Below are 24,914 nucleotides of genomic sequence, written 5' to 3'. Positions count from 1 at the left end.
TCCCGATTGATGAAGCCGAATTGTCAAGGGTGTTTTGGAGCATAAACTCGATGCATGAAGAGGGGTACTCGAATGGTGCTCCCAATACCCTAACAACATTAGAAATCGTTACATTTGTAGAGTTTTATTTAGATAAAAGCTTGTATATTGTCTCATTAAATTTTTATTTGCCTATACTTATGAATTATTATCGATGCAATTACATCAACTTTTATACGAGTCTTAAAACCATGTGTATTATTAAACAACTATATATAGGAGTACGTGAGAATAGCTACAACTTTTATATGTTATTGTCTCCAGAAAATTTAGAAAAAAAAGTTTTCTTTATTTCAGTTTTTGTACAAAGGTTTACAATTACATATAAGGATAATACAAAACAACGAAATATTACAATCCCATACATACATTAAGAAGGTAATACAACACTTATTATAGATACACTCCAAACATCAAGATCAACTCACCCACATAAAAATCAAACTCACACTCCACAATAGGCTTTTAAGGCACTTTCAAGTGTCCGGTTCTCCACCCTGCTATAAAATTCAAGAAATTTAAGATGATCAAATGGCTTAAACCGCAGCGGGTGTTCTTCATTAACAAACTCTTTTGGTGTTTCTATTATCCCTTCCAAAAATGAAAATTGCGCTATCGAATATCTATTTTCATTTCCATTCATTGTAACTCGATGATAAGGCGAATACAACCTTTCGTTACTCCAAGCCTGATAAAAAAAATGAAAATCTTTAGTTATAAACATATGATCATAAGCATGTTGAATATGATAAATGCATAACCAAGTAACGAACCATGGCTCCGTCGCCTGACATGACTATGTATGATGAAGGCTTAAGGTCCACAGTGAACCACTGGCCATCCCTTGCTTTAACTTCTAAACCGTTGACTCCGTTTTGATGCAAAACAGTGATGAAATCTTTATCGGTATGAGAAACGAAACCCATATTAGTTTCGTTTTTCGTTGGTGCTCTATACTTCATGCCCCTACAAAGATATGTCACCATTTTCCTAGGAGCATCTAAATATTTTTCCACACCATATGTTTCAAACACCATTCTTGTCACCGTCTCTTCCAACTCCGCCACTAGCTTGTTGTAAGCTAGCACCGTCGCACTAACATGAAAGAAAAAGGTTAATTAAATAGAAGCGTGCACTTATGTAGTTATGTGATAAGGAGCTGACCCAAAAGTTAGCATACTCTTACCTAACCCTCTAGAAATAGGTCAGACAAGACTCAAACTTAAAAAGACCATAACTTATGCTATGGGTGGAGTTATAGGGTCCATAAGCAGTGGACAGAAAGGTCTCGAAGAATCATGTGGCAAAAAGCCAGAGGCAGCTTCAGCTTGGCCCAACTTTCAGACCCGAAATTGCACCAATTTCGATTGTTTACTTTTTAGTATTTAATTGTCCTTTTGTGATTTCGAAATTTGGCATTACCCGCCAAATTAAAAAAAAAACTTAATAGGAACTCTCATGTAATGTTTCACTTATTCACTTATCAATCAATTTGCTTTAAGAATTTATCTCTTTTCATTTTCTTGCTTCCGTTGTACATCATTATGTATATTAGAGGTAGAAAAATGGGCGGGCCAGACGGGTCAAGTAACAAGTCAAAACAAATTTATGTTGAAACGGCTCAAAATAGGTTGGTACGAAGATAATTAAGGATGTTAGGTACCTGAAAGCTTCATTTCCGTCGTGCCACATGACATCGACGAAACTTTTCACTCCATCAATGGTGTTGGAATAATCAAACCCCATGCTTTCATAAAGTGGAATGAATGGTAATTGACCAACATATCCATACAAGGGCTTTGATGACTTGTTTTGTACTTTAACTTCAATTGGGAGATCAAACATATCTTGTAACCCCTTAAAAACCGCATCATTGAGCTCAGGGGTTACTTTATCAAACTCGGCTATAAAACAGCCATACTCTTCAAGCGCACGGGTTGCTTCAATGGAAGTTGCTTGCCATGAGGTTGAACCGGGCATCAAGTTTCTCTTGTTTGTGAAGTCGATCGTAGGAAGTTTATGCATGTTTGGTTTTTGTGATCTTTGGTTGATTTAGGCTGTGAATGATGAAATGCGCATTCTACAATTTGGCCTATTTATAACATATTATGGTTGAAATGTCAAGAGAAAAAGGACACACTTATCATTTATGATTTATTGCAAATCATGGTTGAATGCCAAAAGGAAAATTCCAAATTTGATAATATAGATTAATTTCAATGCTATTAATAATGGCAAGTGATAGAGGACAGGTAATTAACTGATTGTAGGGTACTTAAAAATGCTTTCGGCACGAACTTTGTTCGAAAATAGCTCATTTGAAAGTGCCGTGTTGTAAAGGAACCAAGCATAAGACAAGGTAAGCTCGCTTGGCGCATTAACCCGCTTGTCTGGCTCATTAAAATTAATGGCCAAGTTTTGTATATGAATTATAAATTAACCAACACTATTTCACAAATTATAAAGCCGAAAAGTTTTAAATACTTGAAAACTTCGAGAAAAACCACTTTTAAACGCAACTTTTTTTTCATCTTTTATGTGTTACTAAGTTTTGAAAAAAAAACACAAATGATTATTTTTTAGCAAACTTAAACACCTTGTGTTTTTCTTGGCATACTATTGGATCTATGAGTCAAGAACCGAGACTGTGAGTGATTGCTTTTATTTTTTTTTCTTTTTACGTATCTTTTTTTTATTGTTATCCGGTCAAAGCGTGGGAGTGTTGGAAAATATAGTATTATAGTATTTAGAGTTTATTAGTATCGGGTACACATGTTTCATGTCGGCAGTCTAATTTCTCGTGTATGTGTGTGAGATTTGCCTTATATATAATACGCATATAATATATAGTATATACACATGTCATATGTTCATCTCAATATGTTGTAATCACTATATAATGTAATGCATGGATCAACTCAGCATTTTACCATTATAAAGTCACATTATTACCAAGAATTACAATATTTATGAAGTGTTAAAAATGAAACAAAATCATCTTTTCTGGAAATTGAAGGATCTAATGCAGTAAGAAAAGATGAAGGCGAAGACCAGAACCAACCCAACATGCACCACAAATACATCCCCAAGAAAATCATGCTTGAAACCAAAAATTACCATCCAAGTAAGCTTTTACAGTTTCACCATTCAAAAGTTCATCATCAAAGTCCTTAAATTGTGAAGCAACTTAATTAAGTTTATGTTGTTCAAAACAAAAGGAAAAAACTAGGACCGAATTTCTGCATTAAAATATAATATACAATTGCTTATAAATTTAGGGTCTTACATTAGGGATGGATATTTGTGTGGGCAAGTGTTCGCTCAGTAGTGTAAGTTTTTTGGAAAAAAAAATTGTATGTATTGAGCGCGGTCCATCCAAATTATTGTTCAAGATCCTCCGACTCACCCATATTATGTGTTCAAGATCCCCACTGCTTACATCATACATGTTGCCCATGTATAATTACCTCATATGCAACATAGGAGTTGAAGCTAATTGAGTTTCTTATAGCCCACCAACAACTTGGAATTCCATCACGGGAGTTGAAGCTCTGATACCAATTGTTAAACTGATTGAATCAGGTTATAACCAAACCCTTTAAACCGTGGAGACCCAACACCAACAACACCAACGATGTTGCACAACCTTGCGACTCTTTTCTGTTTATTGAACATATAATAGAAACAAAGATGAAATATATACAATGACAACGAGAGGATGCCCATATTTAAACTAAACACACTTGCTAGTTGCTAGCTACCCAAGCATCTAACAAATTTGTAAAGGACGTACAAACCAAACATTTAAATAATAATACATAACAACTAACTTATACATATCAATAACATATCATCTTTAATTAATCAGGATTTGATGTTTCAAATTCCACAGTAGGATTTGAGGGGAAACTTTGATTCGATTCCTTCTTTTGTAACAACGTAATGAATATATTTGTAGTTATCAAATGCGTCATATTGACGAGGGTGGTTCTCATCAACAAGTTCTTGAGGTGTCTCAATTTTGAGATCACGAATAAATGCAAATAGCCCTATCGAATATCGATCCGTGTTCCCTTGCATCATCACCCTGTGATACGGTGATTCGATCCTTCCATTTGTCCATGCCTAGTAAAAGAAAAGAAGAATAGTACCATAAATCTCACATATGCGCAATCACTTCATATATTGAAAAAACCGTTAGTTTCAATTTTTGTTCACATAATTAGCAATTATTTTGCATGTGTTGCATATGAGGTGATGTCTCACATGTCATCACACTACAAGAAAGTTAATCATGACTCTGTGTCATTGGCATAAGTCACCTAGGACGACGTCGTGTCTTAGCTATAAGGTGCAATAGATCTAGATCTTTTGTTTCTGGTCACCCTATAGCGATGATGTGTTGTCGGAATAGGCTAGGTGGGAGTGGTAATATTTTGGGCACCATATGGAAACCCTATAACTACATGTCCTCGCTATACGCTCATTTATGCTTATTTTTCCTTTTCTTTTAATGACTAAAGAGAACGACAACGACATATTGAAAACCTTTAACGACGACATGTCGTCGCTATGGGTCATTTACATGTACAAAGTAACAAAGGGTTGGCTATTGAAACTTATGAAAAATTATAAGTTGGTTTCTATTTTAATGTATAATCAATAGTTTGGGCACTCTCCAAACATGTTATTATTATATCAAAAGCTAATAAACAGATAAGTTTTAATAAGCATCCACCCCCCCTCCCTCCAAAATAATAATAATAATAAATAAATAAATTAGTAAAATACCATGCAAGCATCCCCTGCAATGACTAAAAGAGATGAGGGTGAAGGATCAACTTCAATCCACTCGCCATCCTTTGTCTTGATCTCCAAACCCTTTACTTCATTTTGGTGAAGAATGGACACGAAACTCTTATCCGTGTGTGGAACGATTCCCATTTTCCGGTCATTCCCTTGAGGACTTTTGTATTTTATGAGTTTAAGAACATAACTTGATGACTCAAGGAGTGGTTCATAGTGTTCCTCTACTCCGTAGCTTTTCGCTATCATTCTCGTCACTGTTCGATATAGTTCTCCTATAGCATTTGTGTACATTAACACACTTTCACTAAAACATGTAATTCAAAAACAATCATGAGTATGAAGTTTTTATGTATATGATACAAAAAGGTGCATTCAAGGAAAATTAAAAGTGAAATTATTAATTAGATTGTATGTATATATTCAAAGAACTAATTGTAACACTCATTGTACAACTTGTGTGTATATATTAAAGGGTTTTATGTATTAAATTTAAAAATATACTTGGAGCGATTTTAAACGCCATATCCATATTTAAGCTAATTCCTTTATCCTACATGTTTGAACGATTAGAGATAAAACACAACCTGATAAGATGACGGATTTAGCCAAAATAAATATGTTCTGGTGGTCCAAACTAGGCATTGAGTATTTTTGGGATTCCGCTATATGAGATAGTGGATCCCATCCAAGCTTGCCACATGTCCACCAACCAAGCATGTGGAATGCAAATGGTTGGTGAGAAAAGGAATGTTCCGCTATCTCATTTAGCAGAATCCCCAAAAATCACTGTTTGGACCACCATAAACAATTTATTTTGGCTAAACACACAAGACCGCCAAAAAAACTCGCCGCATGACACTGCCACATCCACACTAAAACCCATACCTGAAACTATCTTTTCCGGAGGGCCACAAGAGCTTCTGGATTCTTTCAACTCCATGCGTAGTGGTTGCATCTTCAATGCATAAGGCTTCATAAAGAGGAATAACCGGATATTTGGCGTCATAGCCGAAAGATGGTGTGTCAGAAGTGACTAAAACTTTCATTTCAGTAGGAAGATCAAATAACTCTTTTGATGCAAGGAAAATCGCATCATGTTGTTCTTGGGACATTCCATCATATGCGAGTATGAAACATCCGTATTCTTCAAGTGCGCGTGTAACTTCAACGCACTTTGTAGCCCAAGAACTCGAAGAAGCATTAAATTGTTTTGCGGAGAAGTCAATAACAGGAAGGTTGGGTTGGTGTAAGGAACCCATTATTTCACAAGGTTTGTTTTATGTTCTCTATGAGCATATATGTGACCATGTTATATAATGCATGTCCTATCTTATCACACATATTATCTTAATACCAATTGGTCTTGATTGATAATATTAACTTTAGATTTTATGATGATTTGATCAATTATGCAATAATGCAAATATACAATAAGTATAGAAGATCAACATCAACTATGGTCCATTTCGGAAAAGATATTAGTTTCGAGTACCGAGTGTGATCATCAAATGTCTGATTGTACTTTTTTATTGCATGATTTTGATTGATGTCTATGTTCTTTAGTTATAGTACTGAATAAGCATTTAGTTATGATAATCAAAGAGATTATGTCCTACATTTATGTCACACTCTTATTAATCAAGATGGTCCCTTCATTTACAATGACACAATTAGGTGAATGAAATTAAAATAATACTTGGCAGGTAATGAACTTTTCTTCATTTTCTAAAGCAATTGTTATTTAGATTTTAGATTATTATTTAGTTACTTATCACTTGCTTGTATTCACTAATGGGTAGGGCTGGCAACTGGGTACATGTTTAAGACACGATAAGACCTGTTAAACAAAAAAGTGTTGTTTGTATATTTTTTTTATTTTCTTAAATAATTGAAATTAGTAGGCTAGACTCCATCGTTTTCCTTTATTGGTACATAAAACTTAAAACTGTCTTATAGTAATGTCATATAAAGTAGTTAAACGAGTCGTATTCATGTTTGATACTTTTGTTAAGCGCGTCTCTTCAAACCTGTTAAACCTGCTAAGACACGAATTGCCAGCCCTACAGTAATGGGCTAGCATTAGCATCTTGAGATAAGGTGTCTCAATGTCTCATTCCATCTAGGGTGTACTAGACAATTTGGCAACTATATTTATATCACTAATAGTTAACTCTATAAATAAGAATTGTAGGAATTACTGATTTAATAGAGAATCTACTTCTCCGAAAGTAGGTGGATATCATAATCCGTTCAAGTGACAACTTAGGCGTTGGTTGTGGATAGAAGAGGGGAACTTCGCACTTAAGCGTGCTTGACTAGTGTAATCAATCAATGATGGTGACCTTATGGGAAGTTTTCACTCAGACAACAAAATAGACTTAAAACTAACAATATTGGTTGGTGTGAGAGGCCGAATGTTACTGTTCTTGTTAGCCCTTTGTTATCACACACATTTTGTTTAAATTCTCTTGGTTTAATGGTTTAGGCCCAAATTTATATGCAAATAGGCAAATCCAAAACAAACCCATTAGAGAAAGACAAATAAGCATATAAAGACAAAGGCGGAAACAAACAGGTTAGCGCTAGATGACTAGAATACCGAAAAAGTGTCATTGGGCTGTTACAGAAGAGCCGGCTTTGCCATGTCAGAAACTATGGCTCCTTCACAGCCCATTACTCCGTAAATCCGGCTCGTTCACAGCCCACTAAACAGGTAAATACATCAAGATCAACACCCTTCCATTTGAAAAAAAGAAATTAGACCTGGGTACGGCTAGTCTCATTTAACAGCTAAAGATAGTATTAATTACTGCATAATTTGGAATGATCTTGTTGTTCATTATATGTTAAGGAGAATAAGCTTTTGGTGTTGATTAATAAGTTTATCAGCTATTCAAATGACTGTCTTTTTTTTTTTCCTTTTTTTGATTGATTTATGACCATAATACAAATTAATAATATTTGCATATTGCCATATAAATTTATTGTTAAGCTAATAGCAGGTCTATCATTTAAACTCCAAATCCATTATTCTTTAATAATCCTTATATATGCATATATAAATGTTGAATAAAACTCAAATTATTACAAATAATTACACAAATATATGTATGAAACTGAAACACAAAATCTATATTATCTCTTCTGGAAATTAAAGGATCGAATGCAGTAAGCGAAGATGACGGCGAAGGCCAAAACCAACCCGATGTGCACCCCAGCAACGGCCCCAAGAAAATTATGCTTGAATCCAAAATACCGATCCATGTAAGCTTTCACGGTTTCACCATCCGGAAGCTCATCTTCAAAGTCCGCAAACTGTGAAGCAACCAACCCGTAAATAGTCCACGCAATCGGATTTGCCCAGTAGCACCATCTCCACCACACAGGAATACTCTGTTGTTTACACCATGATAATATTTTTGAATTAGAAACAATTTGTGTAAATATAGTTATTATTAAAAAAAAAAATGGTTTTAAATAATCTCTACTATGCCTAGTGGCGGTCCCAACTAAAGGTGTATTTTTTTGACTAACGGATGGTTAACTCCATTAGTCTGTTGCTTGCGTGGCACGCCTAGCGGACCGTTGGAAAAAAAACTACACATTTATTTAAAACCAGTTTTCTTAAAAAGAAACAGGTGATTATTATTTATTGCCACATAATGCTGCCACATAGATGTTTATTGACAACTAGGTGTGCCACGTAAGCATAAACTAACGGATGGTTAACTCCATTAGTCTGTTGCTTACATGGCACGCATTGCGGACCGTTGGATAAAAACTACACATTTATTTAAAACCAATTTTCTTAAAAAGAAACAGGTGATTATTGCCACATGATGCTACCACATAGATGTTTATTGACAACTAGGCGTGCCACGTAAGCATAAACTAACGGATGGTTAACTCCATTAGTCTGTTGCTTACATGGCACGCCTAGCGGACCGTTGGAAAAAAAAACTACACCTTTATTTAAAACCAATTGTCTTAAAAAGAAACAGGTGATTATTATTTATTGCCACATAGATGTTTATTGACAACTAAGCATGCCACGTAAGCATAGACTAACGGATGGTTAACTCCGTTAGTCAAATACACCTTTAGTTGGGACCGCCACCAGCCAAGAATGAAGTTCGGTTTGCCTAGGGGCGCAAACGAGCCGAGCCCGAGTTCGACCAGGCTCGAGCTCGGCTCGTTTAACTTACATAGAGCTCGAGCTCGGCTCGTTTTGAGCTCTATTTCCAAAGCTCGAGCTCGGCTCGTGAGTAGATTGTCAAGCTCGAGCTCGGCTCGGGCTCGGCTCATTTACCGTTTATAAGTTATTTTTTTAATAATATAATTATTTTTATATATTTTTTTCTATTATAATTTTTTGTATAAAATAATATATATTATTTAGTTATTTTTTTTATTTTTTATAACACTATATATATATATATATATATGTTAATTAATATTATTAAATATATATTTCAAAAAATTATATAAATGATAGGCTCGTTTAGGCTCGCGAGTCGGCTCGAGCTCGATAAGTGAAACTCGGGCTCGGGCTCGTTTATTAAACGAGCTTACTTTTAGGCTCGGGCTCGATAAAGCTCGGCTCGTTCGAGCTTTTTGCCAGCCGATCTCGAGTAGCTCGCGAGCAGATCGGCTCGTTTGCACCCCTAGGTTTGCCAATAGCGCATAGCCGGGATTATTTAAAACCAATATTCCTTAAAAAAACAGTTCAGTGAAACTTACGGGGCGTGGAATGATGAAACCCGAGAACAAGTTGAAGATACCATAAAACGAGGCGGCAATGATGGCAGCAATGTTGGCGTTAGGAGTAATAGCGACGGTCATCATACCGTAATAAGTCATGTAGAGGAAACAACACAATTGGAAGAACATATACCAAAAGAATTTAGCTACAGTCCAGTCGAACCCGATCATGGAGTACACGATAAGACTATACACCACTGTCTGCACCAGAACATACGGGATTTCAACCAAAACCTGAGCAAAAGCATACGGTAAAGCAGAATACATTCCAGCAGCTCGTTCTCTGTAGAAAACAGTTCGTTCGATATCTACAACAGGTTGAACCACGGATGCGTTTTGGACTCCTAAGAAGAGAACCGCTGCATACATTGAACCCATCGCGTTCATTAAATCTTGTTGCGTGTTCCTGAAATGTAGAACTCGGTTAATCATTGAGACAATGAATATTATCGGAGGATGTAAAACGAGGGTAAAGTTAAAATACAAAGGGAGACACAAATGAGAAGTGTGAGAAGGATTTTTGACCACACAAAAAACCCCTTAAAAATAAATTCAAAAAAAAAATAATAAAAATTCATAACTCAAAATATAAATAAAAAACAAAAAAATTTTAAAAACTAAAATGTTTCTGCCATCATTCCCGTTAAAAAAATAAAAAAAAATGAAAAAATGACGAAAAAATAAAAAAAAATTGACGAAAACGAAAAGACACAATGACGAAAATGAACAAAAGACACAATTATAACTAAAAAAGACACAATAGATCGCAAAATATAACACAATAGCACAATGTTGAGAAATATAACACAATATAAAGAAAAAATGACACAATGTTAAGGGAAAAAGACACAATCAGTGACAAAAACAAACTTAAGACACAATGATAAACAAAAAGACACAACAGCCTTTTCACTCACCATTGTGTTTTTTTTTTTGTTTTTTTTAGAACGAGAAAGACCGTGGAAACATTTTTGTGTTTTTACTTTTTTCGTTTTTTTATTAAATTTTGAGTTATGATTTTTTTATTCATTTTTTTTTTCAATTTTGTTCCCCTTTGTAGAATAACTTGACCCTGTAAAACGATGCTTACTTTTTGCTACCGAGGTCCCAAAACATGGTACCGAAGATGAGTGCGATGAATGTGGTGAAGACGAAACGTACAGCAGTGTATGGTGGGTTCCGCCAGTATGACCACCGTTGTTTCCATAAGCACGCTATACATTGAACGAGAAACGACTGCGAGTATTGAGTTGGGTAGAACAGATCTTTAGTTCCGGGACGTGGTACGCTTAGTTCAGCAATTAGAGCTTTGTTTCTCCTGCAAAATTTATAAAAAAATATATCAACAAAAAGATAACTTTTCAACCCCAACCCTACCCATATTTATTCGTGTCGTGCGCTCACTTGTAAAGTTCGGAATTCTTGTAGATTTGAGTGAAATCAACTCCAAGTGCGAGTTCTTGTGCGGAAGTACTGACTTCCAACATCCATGTTGCAGGGTTATATCCGTCTTTTATCTTACTTACACCATCGATGGCCTCAAAGTACGCGATCAATTCGCAAGAATGGCGACCTACGGGCCCCACGTATAACTCTTGTCCACCTCTTTTCATCAAGAACAACTGCAAAATAACGAGTCATTATTAGATATAAACATTTAAATAACTTAATCAATGCTGATGAAGTAAACTATAGTGATATATATATATAGAAAAGGGTTCAAATAAAAAGTAGTTTCCTAGGAATGGTAAGAACAAATAGAATTTTGACATTTGGCATTAAAACCTATGGTGAATGAATAATTCTAGGAAACTATGTCGGTTATAATGATGAAAGAGTAATTCTAGAAAACTATGACGGTTTTTGGTAATTTTAAATCTCAACCATTGATTGATATGATCCAATGGCTATGATTTATTCTTAGTCTTCCTAGGAAACTACTTGTTTTTAGGTTAACCCATATATATATATATATATATAGAAAAAGGTTCAAATAAGAATAAGGAGTTTCCTAGGAATGGTAAGAACCAACAAATTTTTGACATTTGGCATTACAAATAATGGTGAAGGAACAATCCTAGGAAACTATGTCGGTTATTGGTGATTTTAAATCTCAACCATTGATTAACATGATCCAATGGCTATGATTTATTCCTAGTCTTCCTAGGAAACTACTTCTTTTTAGTATAACCCTTCCCTATATATATATAGAAAAGGGTTTATATAAGAATAAGGAGTTTCCTAGGAATGGTAAGAACCAACAATTTTTTGACATTTGGCATTACAAACTATGGTGAAAGAACAATTCTAGGAAACTATGTCGGTTATAGTGATGAAAGAGTAATTCTAGGAAACTATGTCGGTTATTGGTAATTTTAAATCTCAACCATTGATTAACATGATCCAATGGCTATGATTTATTCCTAGTCTTCCTAGGAAACAACTTCTTTTTAGAATAACCCTCCCCTATATATTGGATGAATATCATTACAGAACTCTTAAATTATTTAAGAACTTGAAGGAACCCTTGAAAACTAACGTTTTTTATAAATTTTTTGTATGTTAATGTTATTTGAGTGTAGTTTTATCATTTTTTATATCTATATTTACGATTACGATTTTGAAAATTAGTTTTTATACATATCTATGTTTTTTTAACACATATGTAAATTTGTAAGTACATAAATTTTACACATACGTAAACTTGTGATTAATATATGTAATCAAAAATTTATAAATAAAATATGATAAAACTACTCTTAAATAATGTTAATATATAAAAAAAATTATAAAAATGTCTGGTTGTTAAGAGTTCCTAAGAGTTCTTAACTTTTATATATATATATAAATATATATATATATATATATATATATACCTCATCAAAAGCTTCAAAAATGTCGATGCTCGGTTGATGAATGGTGCAAACAACTGTTCGTCCCGTGTCCACCGTGTTCCTAACCGTTCTCATAACAATGGCAGCAGCCCTAGCGTCTAGCCCAGAGGTCGGCTCGTCCATAAATATTATGGACGGGTTGGCCACAAGCTCAACCGCTATGGTTAACCTTTTTCTTTGTTCTGTTGATAGCCCGTTGACACCTGGTAACCCGACTAATGCATCCTTTATTGGGTTTAATTCCACAAGGTCCATAACCTCATTAACAAACATCTGTTAAAACAAACGTAAACGATTTTAAAAACCGCAAAACGGGCTTATAAATTATTTAAAATTTTATATATAAATATAAATATAACTAACCTTTCTCTTGTGTTCATCAACATCTGATGATAACCTGAGCCATGCAGAGTAAAGCAACGACTCGTAGACGGTTACGTGTGGTGAATGGATATCGTTTTGCTCACAGTAACCGGAAATCCGGGCAAAAGTTTCTTGCTTTTTAGGATACCCGGAAATCTTGACATCACCCTCGATGTAACCGCCTGTTTTTCGACCCGCTAACACGTCCATAAGAGTGGTTTTTCCAGCACCACTTACACCCATTAGAGCTGTGAGAACACCGGGCCGAAAAGCCCCACTTACGCCCTTAAGTAGCAGCAATCGGTCTTCACCTACTCCTTGATCTTTCATTTCCTGTATATGTGTCATTATTCAGTTAGTTTGTTGACCTTAACTGTGTGATCAAGTTTGATACAATGTTGCGGTTCAAATTTGTAATCAGTATAAAGTACAGTTTGGGGTGTTTTATGCAACATTTGTAAGTTAGGGGGTCTTGATGTAAATATTAGGCGGTTATTGGCGGTTATAAGTTAGTTATATAACTACCAGGTAGTTATATAACCGCCATGGGTAGTTAATTAACCGCTCATATGATGTGTATAAATAGGGCATCGGCGCAAACAGAAATTCGTGTCTTGTAACCTTGTAACAACGTTGTTTGATTAACAGAGTTTGTGTTTCGGGTTAATCCCTTGTTTTGTTCTTTGTTATGTTCTTGTTATGTTATTAATAAAGTGTCGGTACCCATGTCATTCATTTTAATGAGTAATGTTACCTGTGGCATATCGACAGAGTATTTGACATCATCGAATGTAATTGAATGCGGTTCAAATGGAAGGATCATTCCTTTCTTATTTTGACTTCCCGAGTTTGCGGTTGATAATTCAACGGCTGCATCACTTTCATCATCTGTTGATACGTTGGCTTGAGTTTTTTCGAAAGCTGTAGAAGCAGGAAACAAATGTTACAAAATGATAATAATTTATAACAAGATTTTAATATTAAGAACAAAGATAGGAAACTCACGGTTGAGGAAGGCGAGAGCCAAAGCAAAAATGAAGTTGAAAACCAAAATGAATCCGACTAAGGCAGCGACCGCAATCCAATACCAATAAGCTTCTGCAAAGTAGCCTCTTCCTGTGATAGCGAACCTCCCAAGTGTTGAACCGTTCAAAGGCTATATATGACATAAAAAGGATTAATTTCGACACATCTACTTATGAATTGGTTATAAATTAATAAAAATAATTTTAAAAAATAAAAAAGATTTATGTAACTTACTGTTCTCCAACTGTGGCCAAGAAACTCGTTCACGGCTATACCATTAACTGCATACATCATGGGAGATGACCAGTATCCCCATATCCACCAACCCTTGATATCGTCTGCAACGAGAAAAAGCGTTTTTTTAGTTGACAAAACAGCTAAAGAATTCAATTTTGTATGTTTTTGAGCTATATAATATAGTATATATAGTACCTCGTGTAAGGACAAAACCGCTCAAAGCAAACACTAAAAGAATTGTAAATGAACCGAACGTGTTTGCAACGATCATGTTCCTACCGAGTGCTCCAATGAACCGAAACAAACCAGAAGCCATTTGGTTAAGAAGCAACAATATAAGGTAGTGTTTGAAGAATCTGCAAGATTTTTGGAAACAAAAAATATAGTTAGTATATATATAACTATATAAGATAGAAGTTTGATTCATTAGTATTGAAAAGTAGGTACCTTGTGACATTAGGATCAAATCCCATGACATAATAAGTGAGAAACGTCCAAACCGCAGCTTCAAGAAATGAAATGGGAATCTTTATGATCCATGTCGGAATAGCATATGCCCACGAGGGGTAAAAAAGGAAATTCCGTTGCTTGTAGAAAACCGGAAGTTTTGCAATCGTCATTGAAATCTCAGCCATCCCGTTAAACATAATCATGGTAATACCGAAAAATAAAGCACCCATATACAATGCTCCATCGTCTAGAACTCTTTTATGCATCTCGGTTCTGAAGAACACCGTCATAGCAATGAACGCCATGACAGTTAGCTGAAAATACCAAGGGAAATGATATTAACTACAATTTTTTTGAAATAACTTGTTATAAAGATTATAAAAGATCAAAACTTTTAATGTTAACACGACAACTATTTGGAAGAGATTATTAAAAGAAGGAAAATTGGTTTTAAATAATCTCAACTATGCTCTATTGGCAAATAACAGTCCTAACTTTACACTTGGCTGGTGGTGGTCCCAACTAAAGGTGTATTTGTTTCCAATGGTCCGCGACTAACGAAATGTTAACCCCGTTAGTTTGGTGCTTACGTGTCACGCCTAGCTGTCAAAAATTGCTTACGTGGCAGCTGACATGGCATGTGGCTATTTATAATTATATTAAAATATTATTTAACCCTACCCAGCCTCCCCTCACCCCTTTCTGCAACCACAAGTCACAACTTCATATCCAGCACTCAGGCGAGCCGCCACCACCACCACCACCTTCACTGTAAATTGGATTAACCTTACTTACATCAGGTTTTAGTTTCTTAAGCCCAAAACGAGTCAAATACAGTTCATCGGAGGAGAAGATGCAGAAGTATCAAAAATCTGAAGCCTATATGTTCGCGTTTCACATAAATATTGTGACTAATCGAAGCTCCCCGGAGTTACAAAACCTACAACTCAATTTTTCGGTGACGCGGATTCGAAATTACGGTAATTGATTGCAGATCTTATGAAAGAGAGAAAGAGAAAGAGAGAAGGACTGTTGCGAATCGAGAGGGATAAAGCGGCTAGGGTTCCATCAACGTATGGTGGCTCAACGGTAGCTGACATTAGCGGTAGAAGGGCTGAGGCGACTGACAGTGGAAGGTTTATTTAGCATAGACCGGTGATGGTGGTCGTAGGATTCTGATAGGTGGACCACGTTTCACTAATACCTGAACCACCTGAAGTTTTTCATAGGGTTGACATAGGCCGGAAAAATTAAGCCATGGTGGTGGAGGTTGAAAACAGAGATGGTGGTTGTGTGTTGAAGATGGGAGATGAAGTGGTGGTTAAATAATATTTTAATATTATTATAAATAGCCACATGCCATGTCAGCTGCCACGTAAGCAATCTTTGACAACTAAGCGTGACACGTAAGCACCAGACTAGCGGGGTTAACATTTCGTTAGTCGCGGACCATTGTAAACAAATACACCTTTAGTTGGAACCGCCACCAGCCAAGTGTAAAGTTGAGACTGTTATTTGCCAATAGGACATACTTGGGATTATTTAAAACCAATTTTCCTTAAAAGAAATACGAAAGATCAAAACTTTTATAGTTAACACTACAATTATTTGTTAAAAAGATTTTGAAAGATCTAAACTTTTAGTTAACACTAAAATTATTTGGAAGAATTTGTTAAAGAGATTATAAAAGATCAAAACTTTTATAGTTAACACTACAAAAATTTGGAAAAATTTGTTAAAAGATTATAAAAGTTCAAAACTATTAGAGCAAGATTACACTACATTACTTACTTGGAACAATTTGAATATGTAGACGAACGAGTTTCTTTTCATGAGCAATATTTCTCGATCGGTGCAAGCTTTCAAGAGTTCTTTACTATCCAAACCATATTTTTCGGTTGTAAGAGCAGCAGGGTGGCTTTTACTTTTGTCAAACGGGGTTGCGACATCATTTGCTATTTTTCTTCCAACATGAGAAGATTGAAATGCTTCTGCAAACTCCTTTGATGTCACAAATCTATAAGGCTCGTCTCTTCTCATCCAGTATTGTTCTTGATCTTTCTTTGATGTAACCTGGAACACCATTTCAAGTTTTCAACATCACAAAGGTTAAAATGGTCATTTACTATCATTCAACTTAACGAAAAAGCTATAATATAATTATAATGCTTACTTCTTGCAAGAAATCAGCAATGCCTTTTCGTTCAGGACATTTGAATCCCATTGACTCAAAAAACTCGAGAACATTTTCACGCGGGCCTTGATATACAATCTTGCCATCGGTCAAGAGTATGATGTCATCGAACAAATCGTACGTTTCTGGAGCGGGCTGAAGGAGTGAAATGACAGCAGTACCCTCGAGAATGTGAAGAAACTGTTTAAGTGAATTCACAATCTGATAAGTTGTGGAACTATCCAACCCTGTTGATATCTCGTCCATAAGAAGAACCTTTGACGGTCCCACTATCATTTCACCGGTCGTCACACGCTTCTTTTGTCCACCCGAGATTCCACGTATCATTTGATCTCCTACCATGGTGTCTGCACAGATGTCCAACCCCAAGAGCTGCACAAAAATAACAGTTTTAAAAATCAGATCATTCAACTCAAAGTCAAAAGGGTCAAACAGGTCAGCCTGGTCAAACAGACCGGAAATATTATTCAAAAAAGATACATACATGCATACAGATATATATAGGATTAAGATCATGTGAAACTATTTTGAAATTGAGAACTTTGAGAACCATTTTAGACCACAAAAACAAAAACAAAATCATAAAACAAAAAAAAACGCAAAAATGAAAAACGTAAAAACACCAAAATTCTTATTTATCATCCCGGTTTCATGAAAAAAGTCTCGGTTTAGCTAAATTATACATATATGTAAATATATGTACATACACACATGTAGAATTTAAGGTAAACGATAATGTACATATGTGTACAAATTACGTAACTAGAGATTAAATGAAATTATACACATGTGTATGATACAAAGTTTTTTTTTTTTTTGAAACTGGAATGAAATATAAGAATTTTGGTTTTTTTACTTTTTAAATTTTTTTTTATATTTTTTTAAATATTTTTTAGAGGTTTTTTTAGTGATCCAAAATGGTTCTCAGAGTTCTCAATTTTCAAATGGTTCCCTATATATATATATGCGTGTGTGTAAATAATACAGCGTTCTAAATTATTCTGTTCAAAATAATAGATTATACTGAAATAATATGAATTATTAAAATATATTTGATACAGGCCATTTGACACAAATAATTTACATCTATCATATACCTTGAGAGTATAATCTGTAACCACACTAGCTTCTTGACCTTTGGTAGCAGCAGCCTGAATAAAATCAAAACAACAATTATGATTTGGAATTCATTCATGGACTCATACTGCATATTGTATGTATAATTTAAACGATTTCTTACCTTCATAAAGACGTCAATATCAGGATCGGGCTTTATGTTCGCGTCTCTCTCTCTTCTCGACAACTCTGCTAACATATCTACAAATATATGGATAACTATAGTGTTACACAAAACTCTATAACTTTAATAAATAATGAAACTCGGAAATATAAAAAATCACAAACTAACCATAACGCGATCCAACGCCTTGACATCTTGCAGAAAAAGCCAGTGTTTCTCTAACAGTCATTTCTCCAATGTGGACATCATTTTGACTGATATAAGCAGAAGTTCGTTCCGGTACAAACTCATGCAACTCATGGCCATTATACGTTATCTTACCCTTACTCTACATTTAAAATAAATCAACTGTTTAAAATTCTAGAAATATGGAGACGACAAATTAGCTAAATGTATGCAGCTAAACAAACTATTTTTTTAAAAAAATTTTGCTACAAATTTTTTTATACATCTTTTTAAAGGTTAACAGATTATAAAGGCATTTTTTTTTCAAATATATAAATATTTTAGAGATACTTATAGGCTAAGCAGTTAAAGCGGAAAAATATCGGATATCGATTATCGCAGTGAGATATTGGTGGGATATCGGTAATTTTAATTATCATGTAAAATCCATATATATAGCAAATTAACACTAATAATTCAGTATAGTCTCCTACCATTAACAAATTAACCATTTGCAAATTGCAAAACACTAACAATCGTAGCAAGTAAGAATTTATTAAGACTTAAAACACTAACATTGAACACTAAAAGTTGATAATTAAGACTTAAAACACTGATATCAGGAATATCAGTGATATATCAGTCAAATATTAGTCCAGTATCTGTCAAATATCGGTCAATATCGTTGATATTATCTGTACCGATATTCTGACTTATATATCGCCAAAGGACCAATATCCGATATATCACTGATATATCGGCGATATTGACTGCATAGCTTATAGGTCTACAAGTGTGAATAACTTGACATAAGAACATGTGTATAAATTGCAACTTTTTGCAGTGTAACAAAAACTATGAAGTCGTATTAGTACCGTAAGCTCCTTTGCGAGTGTCCCAGCCAAAGCCAACAAAAGGGTTGTCTTTCCAGAACTTGGAGGACCCAAAAGTAATGTCATTCTACAAACGTTTTATACACGAGATATCAGTACAGTTAATTGAAAAAAACTGTTACAGAAAGGTGTATTCGTTGGTCTAATTGCATACTAACGAAAGTTTCCAAATATTGGTTTATTGCATTTTTATGTTCTTTCTCGTCACCTGCGAGGCTTAACGACGCCGCTGACATCATCAAGGATAGTTATATGCTTTTTCGAATTCGGAAGCAAGTGGAATGAACTCAATAGCCCCTATAAGACATAAATATGAACATAAAGTAAGATAATTGAATCTAAGAAACTTCAAGAATAACAAAGCGTGTTAATGAACTTGGTTTCGTTTCATTACCTCAAAAAAATCAATATGAAAGTTTATAAAACTTGGCAAGGCTCGGCTTCCGGTATTAACATCAGCCTCCACAGTCACATGCTCAAACTTGACTTCAATTGTTGGCAAATCAATCCCAACTCTATAAACATTTAAAATTAAACCACTTTATCAACCAATGATCCAAACTTAAAAAAACAAATCAATATGTCCAAGGCTTGATGCAAAACTACTATCGAGTCGGGGGTCTCACCGGAAGCAGCCTCTCTATCCCTATCCCTATGAGGTAGAGGTAAGGCTGTCTACATCTTGCCCCCCTCAGACACTACCAAATCCGGCTCCGAGAATGGGGAAAAATTTTTGAGCCAAATGCGAAAAAAATTTTGGGCCTTTAGCAAAAGAAACATTTTTTTGGGTTTAAACAATTTAATTCAAATGGGCTTACTTTATTATGATTTGAGTTGTGTAAAAAAATTTTGTAATTGTGTTGAAACATTGAATATCCATATATTTTTTCATAAAAGTAAATATAATTTTTTTTAAAAAACATTATATATCGGGCCTAGCGGGGTGTCGGGCCTGTGGCCGTCTACTACCCCGTCATACCCTATAGCCGGCTCTGGACCCTACCATAGTTTTGCTATTGGTGGGACATACTGAGTACGATGATGATGATGAAACTATAAAAAAACCTCTCATTATATGAAAAATTAATTTGTGAAATCTTTGGTACCTATCAATCCTTTCTCTAAGCTTCAACAAGAACCCCTCATTATCTTCATCAGCAACTTTAACAAGTCGATCAAGCAAACGCTTTCTATCTTCCACTCCAAGATTATCTATATCAACTTCATTAGACGGTCCGGTTGATCCAAAAAGCAAACCCTTTTTCAACCTATCAAAAGTTGGTAACTTTTCAAGAGAAGCCCATTTTAGAGCTTCTTCATCGTCTTCTTCATGTGTCGATTTCGAGAAAACATCCATACCAGAATTCCTCCATACCGAAGTACTTTCGGTTCTTAAACTAGGTGTTCTTGAACTCACTGCTCTTAAACTCCCTAATCTTATACTACTAGCAGCTTTATATATGTCACTTCCATCCATTATTGCAAAACCTTTAATGTGATCAAAAATCAAAATTTTTTTTGTGGGTTTTGTTCTTCAAGCCAGGAAACCTTAAATTTCCCAAAAAGTATCCAAATTGATCAAGAATAAAAAATTCTTGATGGGTTTTGTTCTTTAAGCCAAGAAAACCTTAAATTCCACAAAAAGTATCCAAATTGATCAAGAAACAAAATTTCTTTGTGGGTTTTGTTCTTTAAGCTAAGAAAACCTTAAATTCCACAAAAAGTATCCAAATTGATCAAGAATCAAAATTTCTTGGTGGCTTTTGTTCTTTAGGCAAAGAAAACCATAAATACACCAAAAAGATTCAAAATTGATGATGGGTATTGTTGATCTTTAGCTAAGAACCTTGAATTCACCCAAAAGATTGGAAATTTGATGTGGGTTTTCACTAATTGATTGTAAAATGAAATGGGTTTTTTTTCTTGACAGTTTAAGAACAATATGCTTGCTCTCTTGCTGCTGACAGAAGTGGAACGTTTTTGGTAGATATTTTATTTTATTATTTCTGCAAAAGATATGATCTTCTTATAGGAAGAGGTGACGGAAGTATTTGTTTGAAGTTTGAACTTTGAAGATGACAAATTTGATTTTTTTTAAAAAGATTGGTCAAAGTATTAAAAAATGTGAATGAAGAAGCAAACCTACTGGCGGCCAGTCTTCTTTGTTGTAGAACAACACGGTCAAGATAAAAGTCAATGGCATAAATAGTCCCTCTCTTATTAATATTAAGAAATTTGGATTTTATTAATTTTACTTCGAAAAATTGGTGTCACTGGTCTCACCTTTTCGCACCATTGTTTTCGTTGGACCATAAGTTTTATTTGAATTATGAACTTATGTTTTAGAGTTTTTAATCGGAAGGAGAATACGCGTTGATTGTTGTAAAACTTGTCTCGAACGGTACTCAAAACGACTTATTTTTGTCAATTGAAAGTTTACACACCCAAATTGAAACATTGTTTCGTCGTTTGGAGCACTGTTTCGAGGTAAGCTTAATATCAATCGACTCGTATCATCTTTCCGATCAAAAGGCCTTAATCAGCAGTTTCTATTTGGCGGTGTTCCCTTATGTTTTCATATCAATGTGTTGTACCATCTGACCCTAAGTGGCGGCGGTGGCCGTGGAAACCCTAGAACTGATGTGGTTGTTTTCTATCTGTCCTTCTGAACTGATGCGATTAGCCCTAAATTTGGAATGTTTAATGCACGATGCCTTATAAGTTACTGTCTGTGATGTTTGTTTCGGTATTTTATGAGGCTGATCGTCGTGTTTTGTGCTTGAATTGGCTCTATTTTGTATCTATTTTCCATTTGTGGCCTCAATCTGAGCCTAAAGTTAGATTTTTTGACTTTTGTGAGCGCTATCTTAAACATCATCAAAGTCAGTGGCGTGCTTAAACCTTGGCATCTCTAGAGGAAAGAGTGGACTAGAAGAAGCCAAGGTTGAGCTTCTAACTGCATATGCCTAAATTAAGCTGATTCGATTAATGATTTTTATCATGAGGTTCAATTCTTTCATGCTTAATATCAGGAAAAAGGAAAGGTCAATATGTATGGTTTTCAAGTTTTGGTAATTAGACTTGCTTACTGTAAATGTATTTACAATAATAAATGAGGAGGAAGTTTTTTATGGAGTTTATGAGAAGTTTCCAATCATTTTGGAATTTGGATCTCTTAATTACAGTGATGGTGTTTTTGTGGCTTTTTTACATGTTATGGTTTCATATGGTTTTGAACATACTTTTCTGCACCGTTTTTATTTCTATGTTTGACTTATGTTTAGCTAATGATTAATATGTGCAGGTTTTACAAGGTGCCCACGGTTATGTGGCTTTATAAGCTTTAAGTATTACGGACATGTATAGCGTGTATGTATTTGATAAATTAATTACAATGAATTGGTATTTTTACTGATTTAGCAAATCCGTATCACAAGCTTCTAACAATGCAAGAAATAACTTAACGGTCGTGCAACATTATTTGTTTTGCAAAGTTTAGACCATTTTAGAGCTTGTATACAAGTTTTAGTTGAGAAAGTTATTACTAGCTTCTTTAAGGTAAATAATACTGGTACACATTGGAGAGAGCTACAAGTCCTGATCTCTTTGTGTTTTCGAGTTCTATTTTTTCTCCCAAACATTACACTACCCGCCGCAACGCGGCGGGTGTAAATACTAGTTTTATTTAAATTTAACATTTACAATGACTTTGATATAAACTTGCCAGCAACTAGCAACTCACCAAATACATATTTTAACAACCTAACTAGTAACCACCAAATACAAATTTTAACAACCTAACTAGTAACCACCTTAAAAGTTAAGCCTTTCCTAATCCTTCCAAGCTTTGATTTATTTCTCACCCAAAGAAAGTTAACGGACTTTATTTCCTCAACTATGTCCGATAACAAAACCACTGAGCTATTATGAATTGAATAACCGCACTCCAGACATTCCATAAACTCCAAATAGTAATCAACGTACACTAAATAAAAACCGATGAGTTGAATCGGGTTGTTGATACTAATTTCAGTTTATCTAGAGTTGAATCGGTTTAACCTCTATTATGTCAGGCTAAATTTAGCGTATCGGGGATAGTTGAAGGATGAACTTTGTAATAACTAGAAAAAGGCTTGTCGTTGGTTATGGACATGTGACCAAATAACTTGGGACCGACAAGTAAACACATAAATAGTTATATCCATTTCGCCTATCAACACCAACAGGCTGCTTTGTATTTTAGACTTTTAGTTATATTTAAATGTCAAAGTCACTTGTATCTAGAGATCTTTGAAGGAATCAAGATTTTGTAGCAAATTAAACTGGTGTACGTTAATAAGAATGTTCCTTTCATGTTTTCTAATTGATTATTTAAGACCATGAGAGATAATATGCATAGGGGCACTTTCAATTATATTTTATATAACAAATAGAAAGTTTGGTGCCGCAAGTGCCTTACTGGGTCATTTTGCGGCACCGGACTAGTCCGTAAAGTTTGTTTTTTGTTTCTTTAGTTTAGTCATTATAACTAATGTAATGACAACCGAGCGGACATTATTTTTTTGTGTTTTTTTTAGTTTCGGGATCGACAACGATCGGTTTTTACCAAAGCTCATGTTCTCCCGACTGACGTCACCCTATTAGTCCACCTCAAGTTATATATTTTTTTTGTTTTTTATATGGTTTTAATTCCGGTGCAATAACGCACGTCAACGAAACTGACCGAAATCGCGTCAATTTACCGGCTCAATGCTTGGGGCAGATAACACTTGGGTATTACCATGTTCCGTGTTTTACTAACCGCCTGACGCAAGTTCAGTCATCGTAACGAACGTAACGAAAACCGAGCGAACGTCAATTTTTTTTTGTTTTAAGTCCCGGGATCGACAACGATCGGCTTTTACCAAAGCTCGAGTTTTACCGACTGGCGGCACTCTATTGGTTCACCTCAACTTTAATACCTTTTTTGTTTTATATTTGGTTTTAATCCCGGTACAATAATACACGTCATTGGAAACGTCCGAATTTGCGTCTACTTACCGGCTCAATGCTTGGGGCCAACAATACTTGAGTTTTATCACCGTCCGAGTTTACTAACCTGCCCAGCGCATTAAAAAGACCTAGTTCATATACAATTAACAATTAACAATTAGAAAAAAAAAGTTTATCAACTGCAAAAATACTTGTAGCTTTTATATTATAACTTTCATAAATAAGACAATTATATGACTAGTCTACTAGTCTCGCTTGCTTGCTCCTCACGTTGAACTATCTAAGTATTTATAAGTTTTATTGAAATATTATATTATAACAACTTTAGAGATAACCTAAGTGTTGGTTAAATATCTTTTATGATGATTAGACACTCTACCAGAAGTTAAAAAATAACAAAATGGAAAAAGAAAATCGATTATCCATAGGGGGCAATCGAGAGGCTTGACCAAAATTCAAAGGGAGACAATCAGATCTAATTTCGTCTGTAATATACGCTATTTTATTTATTTATTTTTTCAAAATGAGTCCCTCGTTTGTAAGAGGCATGTGCCGATCTACCAATGGGCTAGTATCACATTAGGTGCAAACTTAATTAAGCAAACATTCAAATTATTTTCTTCTTTATTAATGGTGTAATAATTCTGTAATTAACTAAACCTACTATTCTTGGAGAAGTAAAGCCACAAACGGCAAACTAAATTAGGTTAAAACTTAAAAGAAATGATCATATATTTGATAGGGTATATATCACAAATTCTTATAATAACCTTTTACGTGTAAGGGTTTTTTTTATCTTCACGGTCCAACCGTCAACGATATAAAATAAAAAAAAAACAGAAAAGAAAACC

At 34.7% G+C, this 24,914-nt stretch overlaps 3 protein-coding genes across 3 annotated transcripts; all 3 read right to left on the bottom strand.

Moving 5' to 3' along the window:
* Positions 1-409: 409 nt before the first annotated feature.
* Positions 410-2,107, bottom strand: LOC143565263 (putative 2-oxoglutarate-dependent dioxygenase AOP1.2). The gene is made up of 3 exons (XM_077052280.1): positions 1,703-2,107; positions 813-1,134; positions 410-727 (listed from the first exon to the last, which is right to left on the bottom strand). Exons 1-3 carry the CDS (start codon positions 2,062-2,064, stop codon positions 485-487), a joined length of 927 nt encoding a protein of 308 aa, XP_076908395.1. The 5' UTR covers positions 2,065-2,107; the 3' UTR covers positions 410-484.
* Positions 2,108-3,891: 1,784 nt separating this feature from the next.
* Positions 3,892-6,137, bottom strand: LOC143565264 (putative 2-oxoglutarate-dependent dioxygenase AOP1). Its single transcript, XM_077052281.1, has 3 exons — positions 5,734-6,137; positions 4,831-5,152; positions 3,892-4,164 (listed from the first exon to the last, which is right to left on the bottom strand). The coding sequence occupies exons 1-3, from the start codon at positions 6,105-6,107 to the stop codon at positions 3,919-3,921; spliced, it is 942 nt and encodes a 313-aa protein (XP_076908396.1). The 5' UTR covers positions 6,108-6,137; the 3' UTR covers positions 3,892-3,918.
* A 1,718-nt stretch (positions 6,138-7,855) lies between these two features.
* On the bottom strand, positions 7,856-21,064 carry LOC143565278 (pleiotropic drug resistance protein 1-like). The gene is made up of 20 exons (XM_077052291.1): positions 20,178-21,064; positions 19,466-19,586; positions 19,280-19,368; positions 19,054-19,138; positions 18,182-18,341; positions 18,014-18,090; positions 17,871-17,924; positions 16,753-17,145; positions 16,371-16,652; positions 14,577-14,893; positions 14,325-14,485; positions 14,127-14,230; positions 13,872-14,022; positions 13,621-13,787; positions 12,867-13,199; positions 12,486-12,776; positions 11,014-11,231; positions 10,700-10,927; positions 9,589-10,015; positions 7,856-8,241 (listed from the first exon to the last, which is right to left on the bottom strand). The coding sequence occupies exons 1-20, from the start codon at positions 20,546-20,548 to the stop codon at positions 7,984-7,986; spliced, it is 4,287 nt and encodes a 1,428-aa protein (XP_076908406.1). The 5' UTR covers positions 20,549-21,064; the 3' UTR covers positions 7,856-7,983.
* Positions 21,065-24,914: the final 3,850 nt, after the last annotated feature.

The sequence above is a fragment of the Bidens hawaiensis genome, unplaced genomic scaffold (assembly GCF_021521415.1).
Source record: "Bidens hawaiensis isolate Kalapana, Puna unplaced genomic scaffold, B.hawaiensis_p1.1 tig00022311_1, whole genome shotgun sequence".
Taxonomy (NCBI): Eukaryota; Viridiplantae; Streptophyta; class Magnoliopsida; order Asterales; family Asteraceae; genus Bidens; species Bidens hawaiensis.
The sequence above is the reverse complement of the archived record's forward strand: the minus strand, read 5'-3'. Positions and strand labels throughout refer to the sequence as shown.

Bases quoted from the DNA above. Each gene is read 5' to 3' on its own strand.
- LOC143565263 (XM_077052280.1), bottom strand. From the start codon at position 2,064: ATGCATAAACTTCCTACGATCGACTTCACAAACAAGAGAAACTTGATG. The intron at 1,135-1,702 runs GTACCTAACATC...CTTTCATGTTAG, and splicing joins GACGGAAATGAAGCTTTCAG to TGCGACGGTGCTAGCTTACA. The intron at 728-812 runs GTTCGTTACTTG...TTTTTTTATCAG, and splicing joins TGTCAGGCGACGGAGCCATG to GCTTGGAGTAACGAAAGGTT.
- LOC143565278 (XM_077052291.1), bottom strand. From the start codon at position 20,548: ATGGATGGAAGTGACATATATAAAGCTGCTAGTAGTATAAGATTAGGG. The intron at 19,139-19,279 runs GTGACGAGAAAG...AAACGTTTGTAG, and splicing joins GGCGTCGTTAAGCCTCGCAG to AATGACATTACTTTTGGGTC. The intron at 14,486-14,576 runs GTACCTACTTTT...AAAATCTTGCAG, and splicing joins TTTGATCCTAATGTCACAAG to ATTCTTCAAACACTACCTTA.
- LOC143565264 (XM_077052281.1), bottom strand. From the start codon at position 6,107: ATGGGTTCCTTACACCAACCCAACCTTCCTGTTATTGACTTCTCCGCA. The intron at 5,153-5,733 runs GTATGGGTTTTA...TACATGTTTTAG, and splicing joins TCCGGAAAAGATAGTTTCAG to TGAAAGTGTGTTAATGTACA. The intron at 4,165-4,830 runs GTATTTTACTAA...TTCTTTTACTAG, and splicing joins TTGCAGGGGATGCTTGCATG to GCATGGACAAATGGAAGGAT.